This window comes from Urocitellus parryii, chromosome 6 (genome assembly GCF_045843805.1).
Source record: "Urocitellus parryii isolate mUroPar1 chromosome 6, mUroPar1.hap1, whole genome shotgun sequence".
NCBI lineage: Eukaryota > Metazoa > Chordata > Mammalia > Rodentia > Sciuridae > Urocitellus > Urocitellus parryii.
The window spans coordinates 177,742,503-177,760,486 of NC_135536.1; the positions used below are offsets into that span (position 1 = coordinate 177,742,503).

The following is a 17,984-nucleotide window of genomic DNA, read 5'->3' on the forward strand; positions in this document are numbered from 1 at the left end:
TTATTTCACTGTTTTTTCTTGTGCCTTAGAAAGAATGCCCCTTTTGAGGGTTTATAATGCAAGGATGTCTTCATATGTTAAGTAATTTTTATATAAAATGCAAGATTGGACACTGAGAAATTACATATCTTTTTTGTGTGGTTCTGTATACATCATAGCTGTGGATTCAAATTCTCAGACTTTGCAACCAATAACATTGGAATTGAGAAGACGGAAAATATCAAAAGGAAGTGATATCCCATTAAAACGTCCTCGACTTGATAAAAATTCATGTGAGTCTCCAGTTTGTGTATGTGTGGCTAGAATTGGGCATTATTTGGGTCAGCCTCCTCTAGGTCCATCCTGTCTTCTATGCCTTATAGGCTCTAATGATTGTTCCTGTGCTGCATGGTAATATACACCTGTAATCCCACTGACTCAGAAGTCTGAAGCAGGAGAATTGCAAGTTCATGGCCAGTCTGGGCAACTTAGCAAGCCTCTAAGCAACATAAACTCTGTCTCAAAATAAAATATAAAAAGCGCTGGGGATATAGCTTAGTGGTAAAGCATCCTTGGATTCAGTCCCCTTACCCTTCCCCCCTAAAAAGATTGTCCTTGATTGCATGAATTAATGTGAATGGGCTGTAGTTGAAACTGGAGTTTTTGCTTAGAAGAAACACAAAATTGTATTAGTGTTGGGTTCAGTGGTGTCATATCCATTTCTATAAACTACATTTGATTTGAATTCCTCTAGAAATTTAAAGGCTTAGGAAGGTATGGACTTTATTCTCTAAGTGAAACTTTTTAAAATACTATTTATTGGTTAGAAAAATACCCTGCTAAAGAATTTGTGATGCCTCTAAATAAAACTCGATTGCCTAGCATGTGAAGCCCTGGGCTTTAATTCTCAGTAACCTGCCACTCAAACAAATAAACAAAACTTCAATTGACTTTGGAAGTTAACATTATAGACTTTCATTTGGGAAGCTCCAAAATAGAACTTAATTGTCAAGACTGGCACATGCTTTGGCACATATTTTCAGACGCTCAATTCTTTTGTTTTTTAATTTTTGTTTTTTAGTTGTCAAAGGACTTTTTATTTATTTGTTTGTTTGTTGTTTATATGTGGTGCTGAGGATCGAACCCGGGGCCTTACACATGCTCTACCACTGAGCAACAACCCCAGTCCCTACACTCTCTTAATTCTTAACAAAATAAAATCTATACTGGCAGAGACTTTGCTTTTGCTTAAAACTATAGGGAAAGGTTAATAATTTAACATTCCAGAAGTTTCTCTTATAATTCTTTACGGAGGCACCTAACCCAGAAATCTGTAGTAACAATTATTTATTCCTGTTGCTCTCTGGATTACAACTCTCTTAATGGTTTATAGCCCAGGAAAAGTCAAAAAACTGTTCCGAAAACACTGACAAAGACTTGTCCAGGAGACGGTCTTCCAGGCTGTCCACTAACGGGACCCAGGAGATCCTAGATCCTAACTTGGTTGTACCAGATTTGGCTGATAAAGTCGATACGGATCCTTCACAAGACAAGTCATCTAGTACCAAGGAACCTGAAGAAGGTGAGTCAGAGACTGTTTTGAAATTGTTTTTGCCAACTTGGTGCTTTTCTAGTAAGAACCATCTCTAGCTTCCATGAGTGTTAGATTGTCTTAAAATCAAATTATTAAATGAGCTGCAGTATTCTCATATGGTTCTTCATTGATTATTCATTCAGTAGACAAGCTTTCTGGATGCATTTGTGGTTAGTTGTGTTTTTATATTATTTCCTGCTAGGTTGGAATACAGTACTAGAAGAACCCTGCCTCTGTCTTTCTGGTGCCATCTCACTCCACGCCTCTGCCTTTTGTTGACATTTGCAGTATTTCTCCTTTCACTGTAGCCTCTTTTTTTGTATGTGTGTATGTGTGTTGCTGGGGATTGAACCCAGGGCCTTGTGCATCTGAGGCAAGTATTTTACCAACTGAGCTATGTCCCCAACCCCCCAGCCTCATTCTTGAAATGTTTACAGCCTTGGCTGTATGTGTGGGGACCTGTGAATGTACCTTTTTTTTTTGGAGATAGGGTCTCACTAACTAAGTTGCTTAGGGCTTCACAAAATTGCTGAGGCTGGCTTTGAACTCAAAAAGTCCTGCAGCCTGTCCTCCTGCATCCTCCAGAGCTGCTTGGATTATAGGCATGCGCCGCTTTTTTTTTTTTTTTTTTTTAAATTTTTAATATTTATTTTTTAGTTCTCGGCGGACACAACATCTTTGTTGGTATGTGGTGCTGAGGATCGAACTCGAGTCGCACGCATGCCAGGCCAGCGCCGCTTTTTTAAAAATTTTATTTTATTTTTTTATTTTTTAGATGTCTATGGAGACAATACCTTTATTTTATTTGTTTATTTTTATGTGGTTCTGGGGATCGAACCCAGTGCCTCATGCATTCTAGGCAAGCACTCTACCACTGAGCCACAACCCCAGCCTCCATGCCACTCTTATATGTTGTGAGATTAATGGGGTTTCTCCAAGTCCCTGGCTTTCTTAGTCTGTTATGGGACTTTTGGTTTTTAGATTGATTGATTGATGAATGTGTGTGTGTGTGTGTGTGTAAAATATATCTCAAGTGCTTTCTTTATTTTCTTCTAGGTCAGTTGAAATCTCCTTTGGAAGCTGGCTCGGTCTCATCTGCCCTAACTTGCCACTCCTTTGGGGATGGATTGGGGGCTGTAGGCCTGGAATTGAATTGCAACTCAATGGGAGAAAACACTATGAAAACAGAACCAACATCGCCCCTTGCTGAGTTACAAGAGATTTCAACTGTGGAAGGTTCATATTTAGAGTTAACTCAATCTTCTTTTTACATATAGTTTTGCTTGTGTTTTGTGAACTAAAAAAAAAAAAGCAACAAAAAAACTTTTCTAATGACGTTTTATCATTATTTATTAATAATATTTTTATTTTAATCTCTAACCCTTTCATTACTGATTTTGGTAATCTGTATTCCCTCTCTTCTTGATTAGCATGGCTAGAGATTTGTCAATTTTGTTAATAGTTTCAAAGAACTTTTTTTGAGTATAAAAGTAGGATTTATTCAAGCATGAAGAAAAGAGACAGAATTCCCACAGGACAAGAGAGGGAGTTTCCCAAGAACTAACCTTTTATTTTAATTTTCTCTTACTGTTTTTCTTTTAAAAAATTTAATTTCTGTTTCGATTTTTGTTTTCTTTCAATCCTTTGCAAACCTTAGCTCAGTGATTTTAGGTTTTGTTCATCCTTTCTAGTAAAGAGTTTTTTAAAAAAATATATATATATTTTAGTTGTAGATGAACACAATATTTTTATTTATTTGTTTTTATGTGGTGCTGAGGATTGAACCCAGTTCCTCACACATGCAAGGCAAGTACTCTACCACTGAGCTACAACCCCAGCCCAAGAGTTTAAAATTATCAATTTCTCAGGAAGTACTACTGCATCCTATAGACTTTTGATATGTTGCCCCTCCCTACTTCCTTCTCTTCTTTTCTTCCCTCCATCCTTCCTGTACTCTAGGGATTCTGATATATATCCCTAACTATTCACAGTTTAGAGTGAATATTGAACTGCTCTATTTAGATTTTTGTGAGGTTCTATTAACTTCCCATTTTGTTCTAGTTCCATGAATTGTATTTACATATGCTATAGAATTCTCAATGCAGTATTATAAGTTTTGCTCTAAAACAGTTATGTCTATGTGTATGTATGTATGATGTATATCATTGTATGTGTGTGTGTGTGTGTGTGTGTGTATATATATATATATATATATATATATATATTTTTTTTTTTTTTTTTTTTTTTTTTTTTTTTTTTTTGCGGTGGTAGGGCCAGAATTAAACCCAGGAACACTACCATTGAGCTACATCCTCAATTCTTTTTATTTTTCATTTTGAGACAGAATCTTGCCAAGTTGCTGAGGGTCTCACTAAGTTTCTAAGACTGGCTTTGACCTTCTGGTCCTTTTTCCTTGACCTCCCAAATTGTTGGGATTACAAGCATGTGCCTCTACCACGCGACCTGCGCAGTGGTTTCATTAATGAGGTTCTAGGCATAAAGTTAGTTAGACGAGATCGAAATAAAAACACAAGACTCAGTTACCTTATTTCTATTGCTAGGTCCGAGACGGCTCACCTCTCTGGTTCGCTCCTCTAGCCGCCCAGCAGGGCAGCAGGGATTACTCAGGGCTAGCAGGAGAGAGAGAGAGAGCACGCTGGGGACTAGCCTTTTATTAGGGAACATGAGATTCAGGGGAGAATTCCATCCAATGAAGGTTGAGGGGTCGCTGCACTCCAAGGTCAGGGTCAGCGATTGGGTCCCCGGGGTCAGTGGTCAGGCACACCCCCACACGGATGGGCTCTCTCATCAGGAAAGGTTCGATTTTGCCAAAGTGCCTCAGGCCCTTAACGGGAGCTGCCCAATCACGTGTTAGAATGGCTTCCCACATGTGCCCCATGCCCAGCTTTGTCAGATTTTGATATTATTTCATAGGTAACTGAATCTCTACCTACTTTTTGGTTTTTCAAGTCTATCTTGTGTTAGAGGTTGAATAATTATTTCCCTCTATTTTGCAGTTCCTTTTCTTCTTTCTACTGTTGTTAAGCCCATCCACTGAATTTTTTTTTAACTGCTAGAACTTACATTTTCTTAGATCCAATTTCTCTGCTGAGATTTCCATTGTGTTTATTCATTATGAGCAAAGTTTTAATAGCTGTTTTGAAGTCTTTGTCAAATCCGACACCTAGATTTTCTTGGGATTAATACCTATCAAATGACTTTTCTTTTGACTATGGGGCCATATTTTGCCTTTGTTTATATGCCTGATATTTTGGATTGTATTCTGGACATGTTGTGGAGTTCGTATTATGTTTGTTCCTCTAAGGAGTACTGAGTTCTTTATTTTTTAAATGGCAGTTAACTTGGTTGAACTCAAAGTCCAAATTCTTTTTCTCTGTAATGGGCAGCAGGTGAAGTCTCTGTTCAGGTCTTTGTTCAACTGTTTGTAACTCTTTATTTTTATTTATTTATTTTTTTAAAGAAATCCGTAACTTTTTTTAAAAAACATTTTTATTTATTTATTTATTTAGTTATAGGTGGACATAATGTCTTTATTTTACTTTATGTGGTGCTTAGGATCAAACCCAGTGCCTCATGCATGCTAGGCAAGCTCTCTACCTCTGAGCCACAACCCCATCCAGTTTGTAACTCTTTATATTTTTAGAAATGAGAGACATAGGCAAAGTTTATATTGCAGAAATTGGGGCCACCTGCTTGTGATTTTCTTTTTTCTAATGGATTCTTCCCACCCCTCGCAGAAGTTGTAGCTGCACTGAACTTTGTATTGCTTTTTTTACCACCAAGACTGAAAGTTTCTATGTGAATTGTAGCTACCTGATGCTATTGACTAGAGTTTGAATTTGGGCAAAAAGATAAAAAAAATGGGCAACTGATCTAGTGCCCTTCCATTATCCCAAATGTCTGACTCCTTTTGTTTTTGCCATTTTTTTGGTGTTCCCCAGTGCCTTTCCCAGAGTTTATAATGATTATATATAGAAGGGTTGTTCCAATATGAGCTATTCTACCATTAATAAAAGAGAAACCTCCACCTTGTGTTAATACACAGCCTTAGGAAATGTTATACCTTTATATCATGCAGGAATTTTTTTTCTCTCACATAGTGATTGTTTTTTATACTGATGGGCATTTGAATGTAATTGATAATGCATACTTTTAATTTTAATAATGTTATGTTTGTGGCAAATAGAACCCAGGATGGTTGAACCTCAAATAAGTAACAGTCTTTATCCTAAAAAGGGAAAAGGATATAATCTACTTTTTTTGTGTATATGTGTACTTTTATTTTAAAAAAATTAATTAGGGACTCTGGCTGTTGCTGTGGCTCAGCAGTAGTGCACTTGCCTAGCATACGTGAGCCACTGGATTCCATCCTCAGTACTGCAAATGAATATATATAAAGTCCATTGAGAACTAAAAAAATATTTTTAGAGAATTAATTAATTAATATTCTTGCCTGAGGGATTGAACCCAAGGCCTCCTGTATGCAGGGCAAGTACTCTACCATTGAGCTATCCTGGACCCTTATTTCCTTTTTCTAAAAACAGTTCTATGGCATATACTTGTAATCACAGCAACTTGGGAGGGTGAGGCAGAATGATTTGAGGCCTGCCTTGGCAACTTAGTGAGACCCTGACTCAAAATTAAAAGTAAAAAAATCTGGAGAGGTAGCCACACCCAAAAAATATACAAATATTATATGCTATTGGCAACAAACAGTATAGAGGTACTTAGATTAAAAGTGAAAGATGTCCTCTGTTTTATTCTTGTACTTTGTTCAAGTTTTTTCCCCTCTGTGCATTTACATAGGAGAGCAAATAAGATTTATTATTTTTAAGTGTAATTGAGACATGTGAAGGCTTATTGTTCAGACTTATTTTTATAGCATTTCTTGGCTCTTTATTAGTAAATTTAACTTTCTTTTCTTTGTTTTTGATATGAGGATTGAGCTCAGGCCTTTAAACCACTGAGTCACATCCCTAGCCCTTTTTATTTTTTTGTTTTGAGACGGGGTTTTGCTAAGTTGCTTAGGGCCTTGCTAAGTTGCTAAAGCTGGCCTTGAACTTGAAATCCTCCTGCCTTCACCTCCTGAGTTTCTGGGATTTCAGGCCTATGCCAGTGAGACACTTCCTTTTTTTTTTTTTTTTTTTTTAATAGTTTTTAGTTGTTGATGATCTTTATTTTCTTTCTTTCTTTATATGCAGTGCTGAGAATCGAACCCAGTGCCTCACACATGCTAGGCAAGCTCTCTACCACTGAACAACAACTGCAGCCCAAGACACTTACTTTTAAGAAAGGATTATCCTGGATACTGATAGTTGATAAATGATGAACAACATTATTGGTTGATTTTAACCAGCTTCATTGTTTCTAGATCTGTCATAATATTGCAACTCTTTTTCCAAATGGAGTTTAAAGTACATCCTAATTATTGGTGTAGTAATTTTTTCCCAAGAATTCTGTTGGATTGGCAGTTTTAAAAAATATATCAAATATTAAATAGAGAATATTTTGAAAATTATTGCAAAAAAGGATTTTAGTATGTTTTCTAAGGCTAAATCACAGTTATTCATTGATGTTCTTCACTGAAAAATATAATAATGCATGAACATAAGATCATCCCATGGTGCATGTTGGCTTAGGATGCTCATCTTTTTCCCTGCACTGGAGATTGAATCCAGGGGTTCACTGAGCCACATCCCCAGTGCCTTCCTGCCCCCCCCGCCCCCCCCCCCCCCCCCCCGCTTTATTTTGGAGATAGGTTCTCTCTAAGTTGCTGAGAATGGCCTTGAACTTGTTATCCATGTGTCTTAGCCTCCTCAGTAACTGGGATGTGCCACTGCATCCAGATATATTCATCTGTTTTGAATCACCAGGAGAAAACAATGGAAGATTCTGCTTAATGTTGATTATTAAATGCAATTTGATTTTTCTTAGGCAAATATTCATTCAGGAAGACCAATTTCTATTTTTTAAAAAATATTTTTATTAGTTATTGATGGACCTTTATTTATTTATTTGTTTATATGTGGTGCTGAGACTTGAACCCAGGGCTTTTACACATGTGAGGCAAGCGCTCTACCACTGAGTCACAATCCCAGCTCTGCATACTTGTTTTTTTTTTTTTTAATTTTTTTTTAGTTGTAGATAGACACAATACCTTTATTTTATTATTTTATTTATTTATGTGGTGCTGAAGATAGAACCCAGTGCCCCACACGTGCAAGGCAAGCGGGCTACCACCCAGCCCTTGCATACTTGTTTTTAATAAATTTTCACAAGTTGTAGTCTCTGACTTAAGGCAACTAATTTTTCTTTTTCCTTCTATAAATTTCAATATATGCAAGGAAAAATTAAAACCAAGCAAAAGAGAGTGAAAAGATCTCCCTTATATAGCCTCACTTATTTATTTATCTCTTCACATATTATGGTACTGAAAATTGAACCCAGGGGTACTCTACCACTAAGCTACATCCCCAGTTTTTATTTTTTATTTTTTTTAATATATATTTTTTATAACTTTATTTTTTTATGTGGTGCTGAGGATCAAATCAAGTGCCTCACCTGTGATAGGCAAGTGCTCTACCACTGAGCTACAGCCTCAGCCTCCCAATTGTTATTTTGAGACAGGGCCTTGATGAATTGCCTAGATGTCCTTGAACTCATGATCATCCTGCCTCAGCAGTTGTTGGGATTACTAGCATGTGCCATATACCCAGTTATTGCCCTTTTTTCTTGAAGAAAACATGTTACTAGTTGGTGTTTGGTTCTATTCTTTTAGATATAGTCTGTGCATTTAAACGGTACATAACACATGGCTTTTTTTAAAAAAAAATAATGGGATCATATTATTATTCAGTGGCTTGCCATTTTCATATACAGTATTTTCCCATGTCAGTTCCTATCTTTTTTCACAGTGACATGATTTATTTCATTATATGGTTGTTCTGTAGTTTATGTAACTGGTCTCTGCTTAAAGTCATTCAAGTTATTTCTAAGTTTTCACTGTTAATTATTCTCCCTGTTTTAGTTCAATCTTTTTTTTTTTTTTGGTACTGGGGCTTGAACTTGGAGGCACTCAACCACTGAGCCCCATCCCCAGCCCTATTCTGAGACAGGGTTTCACCAAGTTGCTTAGTGCCTCTCTTTTGCTGAGCCTGGCTTTGAACTCGAAGTCCGCCTGATTTAGCCTCCCCAGCCGCTGGGATTATAGGCATGTGTCACTGCACCTGGCTTCTCCTTGTTTTATAGATAAAGAGCCTGATATGTGGCAAAAAGGAATGACCTAGCCAGAGTTGCACACTTTCCACTGATTGGTAATGCTAAGCCTCTAATTCCTATCTTCTGTCCGTGTGTCTCATTCCATCTAATGGGTGGTATGTACATCAAGTGGAGTTGCTGCCTTTAGAGACTTTACACATGTAATCCCACGAGTGCTTGATGGAGCAGTGTGTACATTTAGACCGGGAGGCAGAGAGGGCAGCTAGGTTTGAAAGGTAGTGTGTGCTGCACATTATGTAGTGTACTTCAGGACAGGCTGGCATCTTCAGAATTCTTTAATTTGAAGGGGAAATGTATTGATTTAGGAGATGAATGATGTTTCTTGTGGAAGAAGAGCTTGGTGGTAAATAGAGGAGGATCCAGAAAGATTGCTGTAGAGAGGCTGTTGCTGACAATCATTTACCAGGAATGTATTATGTAAGTGAGCAGGAAATGGGTCGGGATCTTTACTAGAACATCCCAGGGACCTTAGTCACTGCCCCAAGCTGCTGCTAAAACATTGATGTTTTCAAACTGAGATGGAGTCACTTGCTGAGAAATTGGTTGAAAGAGGCTTTTGCGCAGCCAGAGGAGGAGCTCTCGGTGGAGGCAGCAGATCTACTCCAGAGCTGCAGAGAGGCTGCTGGCTGCTCCAAACCCAGCTCTGACACATGGGGCAGCTCTGCCATCTTGTGGAATGAATGCTTAGTAAATTTTATTTTATTTTTAGGTGGGGACCAAATGCATTCTTGGGGAGAGCATTGAAATGTTCACCAGAACTGTGAGTTGTAGGATTGCTTTCCTTCCATCCAGCTATTTTGTGACCTCAAAAGTATTTTTGTTTTTCTTTCTTCTTCTTTATTTTTGCAGTGGGGTACTGGGGATTGAACTCAAGGGCACTCCACCACTGAGCCACATTCCCAGCCCTATTTTTTATTTTTATTTTTTTTATAGACAGGGTCTCACTGAGTTGTTTAGTGTCTTACTTTTGCTAAGGCTAACTTAGAACTTGCAATCTTCCTGCCTCAGCCTCCTGAGCCACTGGGATTACAGGCATGTACCATCATACCCAACTCAAAGTATTTTCTTTTTTTAAACCTTTATTTAATTAATTTATTTATTTATGTGGTGCTAAGGATTGAACCCAGGACCTCACACATGCTAGGCGAGCACTCTACCACTGAGCCACAACCCCAGCCCCTCAAAATATTTTCTTAAGTATAAGTCTATACATGCGTGCGTGCACATACACATGTACACACACACACAGTGTATAGTATATGTGGTATACATTTAGTGTACATATGGATATTTACATAGAATTTGGAGATATAGACATCTACGCACCTATATACACATATTTTATACATATATGCACACATATTTTATACATGTACATTTTATATATATATATATATGTACATATATGAATATATATCCGTATGTGTATATAAACACACAGAGACACCAGTAAAAGAGACAAAGAGATATGGCATCCTGACAGAATTCACTTGAAAAGGGTATGGATATATATGGATACACATATACACGTAAACTTTGATTATAGTATCATCTGATTTAAGTTTTCCACTGTAAAACTTTTATTTTCCCCTTTATAGTGAATTTCTTGTGAGAAGATACCTTAAGTGTAAGTAAATATCTTGTTTCTTTACCAAACTTTCAGCCACTATTTTTATAGCCACTGATATTTCTTGCTTGAAGCAGTTGTTACTCAGGTGGTTTTTTTTTTTAAATTTTTTTAAGAGAGAGAGGAGAGAGAGAGAGAATTTTTTTATTATTATTTTTTTTTTCGTTATTGGCGGACACAACATCTTTGTTGGTATGTGGTGCTGAGGATCGAACCCAGGCCGCATGCATGCCAGGCGAGCGTGCTTCCGCTTGAGCCACATCCCCAGCCCATTCAGGTGGTTGTTAAATGGTGATTTCTGCCTCTCGTCATTTCTTCTATATTTATTAAATTATATTCTGTCATACTAAGGAACTTTCCTTTCTTTTCCCATTTTTTCTCTCCTTATTTATGTCTGCATGGGCTCATTGATTCTTTTGTTTTATGGGTTATAATCTGTTCCTATCATTATTTTTTAAGATATCTATTTGGTTCCGGATTTGGCCAGTGGGAGCCCTTCAAATGGGTTTCTATTTCTGTTGTCATTCTTTGAGCACTTCCTTATTTTCTGGCATATTAATATGTTCCAAGCTTATCTAATACTTACCTGACTCTGCATTTACCCTATTCTCTCAGAAGTTCTGATTACTTTCAGTGGAGAATAGTATTTAAGAACCCAGGTTATCTGGATACAAGGTTTGTTCATTGCTCCTGGAATATGCAGAGAAAATGTAGAAATTCTTTACCAACTACCCTATTTTCCTGAACCCGTCTCCAAAAGTAACTACTGTTGGTAGTTTAATTTCTATTCTGCTTTCTTTCCAGTACCTTCTCTTTTTTTCTACTTTTAGTACTGGGGATTAAATCTAGGGGCACTGTACTACTGTACTACATCCCAGCCTATTTTAAATTTTGAGATAGACTCTGACTAAATTGCTGAAGTTAGCCTCAAACTTGTGATCCTCCTTCCTCAGTCTCCCCAATAACTGGGATTATAGGTGTACATGACTTCATTGTGCTTCAGTGCATTTTTATTTTATTTTATTTTTTGGTGAATTGGAAGATTATGTTCTTTTTAAAAATTTTGTTGGTTCTTTTCAGTTATATATGACAGTAAAATCTGTTTTGAGATAATTATTCAAGCATGGAATATATCTTATTCTAATTAGGATCCTAATCTTGTGGATGTACTTGAGTTGAGATTCACTGTACAAAGATCTTATTTTTTTATTCACCTCTAATCATAAATGGGTCATTCTGTACATACTGGTAACTTCTGTTTTCACTTATTAATATACCTTGGTTATTGTATCAGTTGATACAGGCCACTTCTATCTTTCTTTCTTTCTTTCTTTCTTTCTTTCTTTCTTTCTTTCTTTCTTTCTATCTATCTATCTATCTATCTACCTATCTATTTTTAAAGGGTTCGTTAGAATTACATAATACAGGTTAGGTGTGGTTGAGCATGCCTATTATTCCAGCAACTTGGAGACTGAGGCAGTAGGATGATAAGTTTGAGGCCTCAGCAATTTAACATGATCCTCAGAAACTTAGCAAGACCTGTCTCAAAATAGAAAACAAAAAGAAATAAGGATTTAATTCAATGGTAAAATGCCCCTGGATTCAACCTCAGTGACCCCCCCCCACAATTTTTTTTTCACATAATGCAGAGTTGCTGTAATTTGTTTAACTGCTCCTCCACTTGTGGAAATTTTGATTAATTTTCTATTCTGAGCATTTGACCAGGCTTATGAATATTTAAATCTGTTTGTGTTTTCCTTTGATTTTTTTTTTTTTTGTTTTTTGTTGCTTTGGAGCTAAGAAAATTATTTCTTTGCAGACTTGAAAAATATGTTCGTCATTATAATATTTGAGGTATTTGTCAAAAGGTATTAAACTGCTAGGCCATGTGGTGTCATTGCTGACTAGAAAAAAAAAACTATATGTGGCCTGGTGCTGAGGCAGCACAAGATAATGAGAAGTGGCTCTTTTCCTCTGGCTGGAGAAGCAACAGATAGCAGGATCCAGGAGCAGATGCTAAGTGCTAATGATGAAGCCCAGCAGATAGTTATTTGTGTCAGGAGTGAATGGCATGTGGTCTTCGAGAGCCAGGGCCATCTGGACGCTTTTCTGTTTGTGGAGAGAGCTGGGTCTGGATGGAAGTGAAGACTGGCTGAGCAGGGAGAAATGGCAGGGAGAGGACATAGGACAAGTGAGGTATGAGCTATGAGAGTATGAAGTAGTCACTGTGGCCAGTAGTTGGCTGAGTAGGAACTGAGACATTACTTTGAAATGATAATAGATGAGATTGAGAGCAGAATGACACTTAGGTTGACATGGACAAGGAATATGGCCAAACTGATACCATCATAAGCCATCTAATTGTGAAGTTCTGAGATAATTAATGGCAGTGGGCATTCAATAAAAGGATTAGGCAGGACTTTTACAGAAAGCATATTTTAAAGCTTTTATTTTTGTTTTAAGTATAAAATAATGTATGCTATTATAAAAGAAAGAGTATGAAGAATCATCCAGATATATAGAAAATGAGTGGGCTGCTGATGTCATTATTATCTATTACTGTGTAACATTTATTACTATATACATAGTGGACTAAAACAGTTTCTACAGCAGCATGGTCCTGTGCACTTTATCAAAGGGTTGACTTTTGCTGCATCCTTACCTGAAAACCTACTCCGGGGGAAGGATCTGGACTTGTATGGTTGTTGGCAGCATTCACTTCCTTGCAGGCTGGCAGACCAAGGGCCTCAGTTTTTTTGCTGGGGATATTTTCAGATCTTACCTTGGGTTCCTCTCTGTAGAGCAGCTGACAACCTAACTTGTTTCCTTAAGCCAGCAAAGGAGAATGTCTACTAGTAAGGCAGATATTATAGTCTTTTGTAACATAATTATGTAAGTGACATACTGTCACTTTTGTCGTATTGTATTAGAAGTTATGGGGTGCTGCCCATAATTTAGTTGGGTAAGGGAATTACATGGAAATATGAATACCAAGAGGTGAGGATTGTTAGATTCATCTTAGAGTCTGTTACTCATTTCTCCAGGAAAAAAAAAAAAAGAAGACATTCCTTAGAGTTATCTTTATTAAAAGCTAAATCTGTGGACCATTTTTCTCTCCACTTACCAGTGTATAGTAGGAATTTAGGAGCTGCAAAAACAAAGGGTGACTCTTAGTATTTTGAGCCTGGAATTTTGATGTCCACGAGAGAGCTCTGTGCTCTCTTGTTTGATCCCAACAAAAATCTGTTAAACATGCAGAAGAGGTTAGGAGAGCAGTGCAACCTATAATCCCAGCAAACTTATGAGGCTATGGCAAGAGGATCACAAGTTTGAGGCCCTGTCTCAAAATAAAAAATAGATAAAAAGGGCTGGGCATGTGGCTCAGTAAGCACACCTGGGTTCAGTCCTCAGCACCAAAAACTGAAAATGAAACAAACAAAAAGAACATGCAGAAGAGCACAGTGCATCTAAATGGTAATACAAGTAACTATTTGGAAATAAAGAGTTCCATACTACTTTCTGAAATGGGAATAAATTGGTTTTAGGAGTTTATCCTTTACTTCAAAAAAAATTCTGTTACCCCTTGCTTTGAACCAGACTCCCTTGAAGACTTAATTTATGAATCTTTTGTCCTCTGTCTCTTAGTAACTGCTCCCATCTTTACAAGGACCATACTGTCCAAGGAATGGATGATGTCAACTTAGCTGGTGCCATCAGTGACAGACTCTAAGCTGGTGAGAGTTCCAAATGAACTCTCTTCTCATTGGGGAATACCTGCTGTGTGAGAGACTTGGGATTTGGTAGTCTGGTTCCACAGGCTGATTCCAGTGGATCATCTAATTTCTTTTCTCTTTGTTTGATGCTGGGGATTGAACCTAGGGAGTTGAACATGCTGAGTATATTCTCCATCACTGAACTGTGCCCCCAATCCCTCTCCTGGTTTCCTGACCATGTTTTCATCACCATGTTTTTCTGCTCAGAGGAGCACTGTTCTGGGGAGAAGCAAAATATAATAATATAAAGGAAATGGTGGTTCTTTGTACTATGAAAATTATATGATTATTATATTAGAAATATAATATATGGAAATATATGGAAAATGGGCTGGGGTTGTGGCTCAGTAGCAGAGCACTTGCCTCACGTGTGTTACTCTGTTAAACATGCAGAAGAGATTAGGCAGAGTAGTGCAACCTGGGTTTGATAATCAGCACCATGTATAAATAAATGAATAAAGCAACTAAAAAAAATTTAAAAAGTTTTTTAAAAATGGAAAAGTACAAAAAAACCTTATTTTTTAAAAAAGATTTGTCATCCCATAACCAAGATTTCCATTGTTTAAATTCTTATAATTTAAGCTCTTGTTTTGAGTTTTCTTTAACATAGTAATACTGTATATAGTCTATTCTTTTCATTTGTAACCTTTTTTTGATGTGTACTGGGGGTTGAACCTAGGGCTATTTAATCACTGAGCCACATCCCCGGCTTGTTGATTTTTTTTTATTTTGAGATGGTCTCACTAAGTTGCTGAGGCTGGCTGCAAACTAGCAATCCTCCTTCCTCAGCCTCCCAAATTGCTGGGATTAGAAGTCTACACCACTGTGCCTGGTGGAAAATATTTTTGATAGTTATATCATTTTCCTATTCCTTTTGTTTTGCTTAATTACCATTACTACCTCATTGACCGAATAATAAAGTGAGGCAGTCAGATGTTTGAATTTTGCAGATTATGCTGTAGCTATATCCCCACTGGCTGGGATTACTCATAATTTTTGTTTGTTTGTTTGGTACCCGGTATTGAACTCAGGAGCACTCGGCCACTGAGCCACATGCCCTGCCCGATTTTGTATTGTATTTAGAGACAGGGTCTCTCTGAGTTGCTTAGAACCTCGTCATTGCTGAGGCTGCCTTTGAACTCGAGATCCTTCTGTCTCAGCCTCCCAAGCCCCTGGGATTGCAGGTGTATGCCACTGTGCCAGGCTGAACATCTTTTTCAACTTGGATTTGGATCCCCCCGCCCCTCCAAGCTCGCCAAGGACCAAATTCAGGGCCTTGTGTGTGCTAGGCAAGTGCTCTGGCAGTCAGCTAAATTCCCAACCCTTTTCAACAACTTTGATAAAGAATACATAGGTTGAAGCCAGGTGCCGTGACTCATGCCTATAATCCCAGCCTTTGGGAGGCTGAGGCAGGAGGATTGTGAGTTCAAGGCCAACCTCAGCAGTTCAGTGAGGCCCTAAGCAACTCAGTGTGACCCTGTTTCTAAATAAAATACAAAAAAGGGCTGAGAAGGAGCTGGGGTTATAGCTCAGTGGTAGAGTGCTCACCTATGTGAGGCACGTATGTGAGGCACTGGGTTCGATCCTCAGCACCACATATAAATAAATAAATAAAAAGTCATTGTGTCCATTTACAAGTAAAGAAATATTTTTAAAAGGGGGGGGGGCTGAGGATGTGGCTAAGTGTGGTTAAGCACCATTGGGTTTAATCCCTGGTGCCAAAGGAGAAAAAAAAAAAAGAAGAATACATAGGTTGATTGGCAGGGCACAGTGGCAGATGCTTGTAGTCCACCGATTCAGGGGACTGAGGCAGGAAGATTGTGGCCAACCTGGGCAATTTATTGAGACCTTCAGCAACTTAGCAAGAAACTATCTCCAAAAAAAATTAAAAAGGACAAGAGATATAGCTCAGGGATAAGGTGCTCCTAGGTTGAATCCCCAGTATCAAAAAAAGAGAGAAAAAAAGGAAAGAAAAACCAAAAACAAAAAAATAGATTTACAGAAACAAGTTAGAAAATTTTTAGACTAAAATTATCAGATGGAGTTTATTAGGGATAAATATAATTTCTGGTATATTGCTTCATAAAAGTGGGAAAAGTGAAAATGAATTTTTTTTTTTGGGGGGGGGAACCGGCGATTGAACCCCAGGATGCTTAACCACTGAGCCACATCCCAATTCCTTTTTAAAATTTTGAGACCTGGTCTCGCTAAATTGCTTAGGACTTTGCTACGTTGCTGAGAATGGCTTTGAACTTGCAATTCCTGTCTTTGCCTCTCAAGTACCTGAATTATAGGCATGCACCACTGTACCTGGCTGCACTTTATCTTTTTTAAAAATTTTTAAAAATAATTTTTAGTTGTCAATGGACCTTTATTTTATTTATTTTTATGCAGTGCTGAGAATTGAACCCAGTGGCTTGCCCATGCTAGGCAGGTGCTCTACCACTGAGCCATCCCAGCCCCTGCACTTTATCTTTTTAAAAGACAAAACAATATTCAAGAGTTTGGTGAGCCAAGCTTGGAACTGTCCTACCTCTTATAATGAGACTATTAAAAAATTGGACTTTGAGTATTGCTCAGTGGTAGAATGCTTGCCTAGCACACACAAGACCCTGTGTTCAATCTCTAGAATTGCAAAAACATGACCTGTCTCCAGTCATGTTCCAGAAACAACATAAGCCTTCTATGCTTATGCACAAAGTGATAATGACTTCCATTTATTGATTACATGCTTTATACCAAATACATACATTGTCTATAACTCTTTCTCCACCTCTTTGAAATAGATGGTATTTTCCCCTTTAGATAATTAGTCTAACTTGTATGCTTATTTATGTTTATTTATTTAAAGGCTAGTGCTAGGATTGAAAGCTGGGCTGTTTCTGTTGTACCGTTTTGCCTTTGGCATGAGTATGCAGTGAGGCTGAGGTGTTGGGAATATCTGCTTATGAGAAGGTTAATTCCTGAAAAACTATTTATAACTCTCATTTATTCTTTTTTGTGTGGGGGAGGGGGGTAGTGGGGACTGAACTCAGGAGCATTTGACCACAGAGCCACATCCCCAGCCCTCCCTATTTTGTATTTTATTTATAGACAGGGTCTCACTGAGTTGCTTAGTACCTTGCCATTGCTGAGGCTGGCTTTGAACTTGGGATCCTCCTGTCTCAGCCTCCCGAGCCACTGGGATTACAGGTGTGTGTCACTGCTTCCAGCCCCATGTATTCTTAAGTCCAAAATAACACTGTATGGTAATATTAGCTAATAACTATTGAGCACTTATTATATGCCAGGCACTTTTCTAGGCTCTTTGCATGTAATTTATTTAATTCTCATAACTCAGTGAAGATGTTACCATTCTCATGTGCACATGAGGAAACTGAGGCAAGGGGAGTAAATAGAGGAGTCAGGATTTGAAATGGGCCATCCAGCTACAGAATGCACACCTGTAGCCACTGTGCTGTGTTTGCTTATGCAGATGGCCAGGATGTTACAGAAGATTGCAGAGCTTTTAATAATTCTTCATGGAATTGGTTCAAATTCCTCACTATTTTTAACTTATAAACTATTTTTTAAATTCAAACATGCTTGTGTTTTATGTTCTATTTTTTTTCATTATAAACTATCACCCTGAAATAGTTACAGGCAATGTTGATTTTTTTAAAATGCTTTTTTTTTTTTTAGTTGTAAATGGACTCAATACCTTTTATTTTTA

General features: G+C 37.7%; 1 protein-coding gene across 4 annotated transcripts in view; it reads left to right on the forward strand.

Moving 5' to 3' along the window:
- Nucleotides 1-17,984, forward strand: part of Phf20 (PHD finger protein 20) — a 128,416-nt gene that overhangs the window by 71,604 nt on the left and 38,828 nt on the right. For all 4 annotated transcript variants that reach the window (XM_026383200.2, XM_026383201.2, XM_077800228.1 and 1 more), the window contains 3 exons: nt 159-272; nt 1,373-1,561; nt 2,630-2,809. In XM_026383200.2, the coding sequence (XP_026238985.2) occupies nt 159-272; nt 1,373-1,561; nt 2,630-2,809 (483 nt within the window). The remainder of the gene's footprint in view (nt 1-158; nt 273-1,372; nt 1,562-2,629; nt 2,810-17,984) is intronic.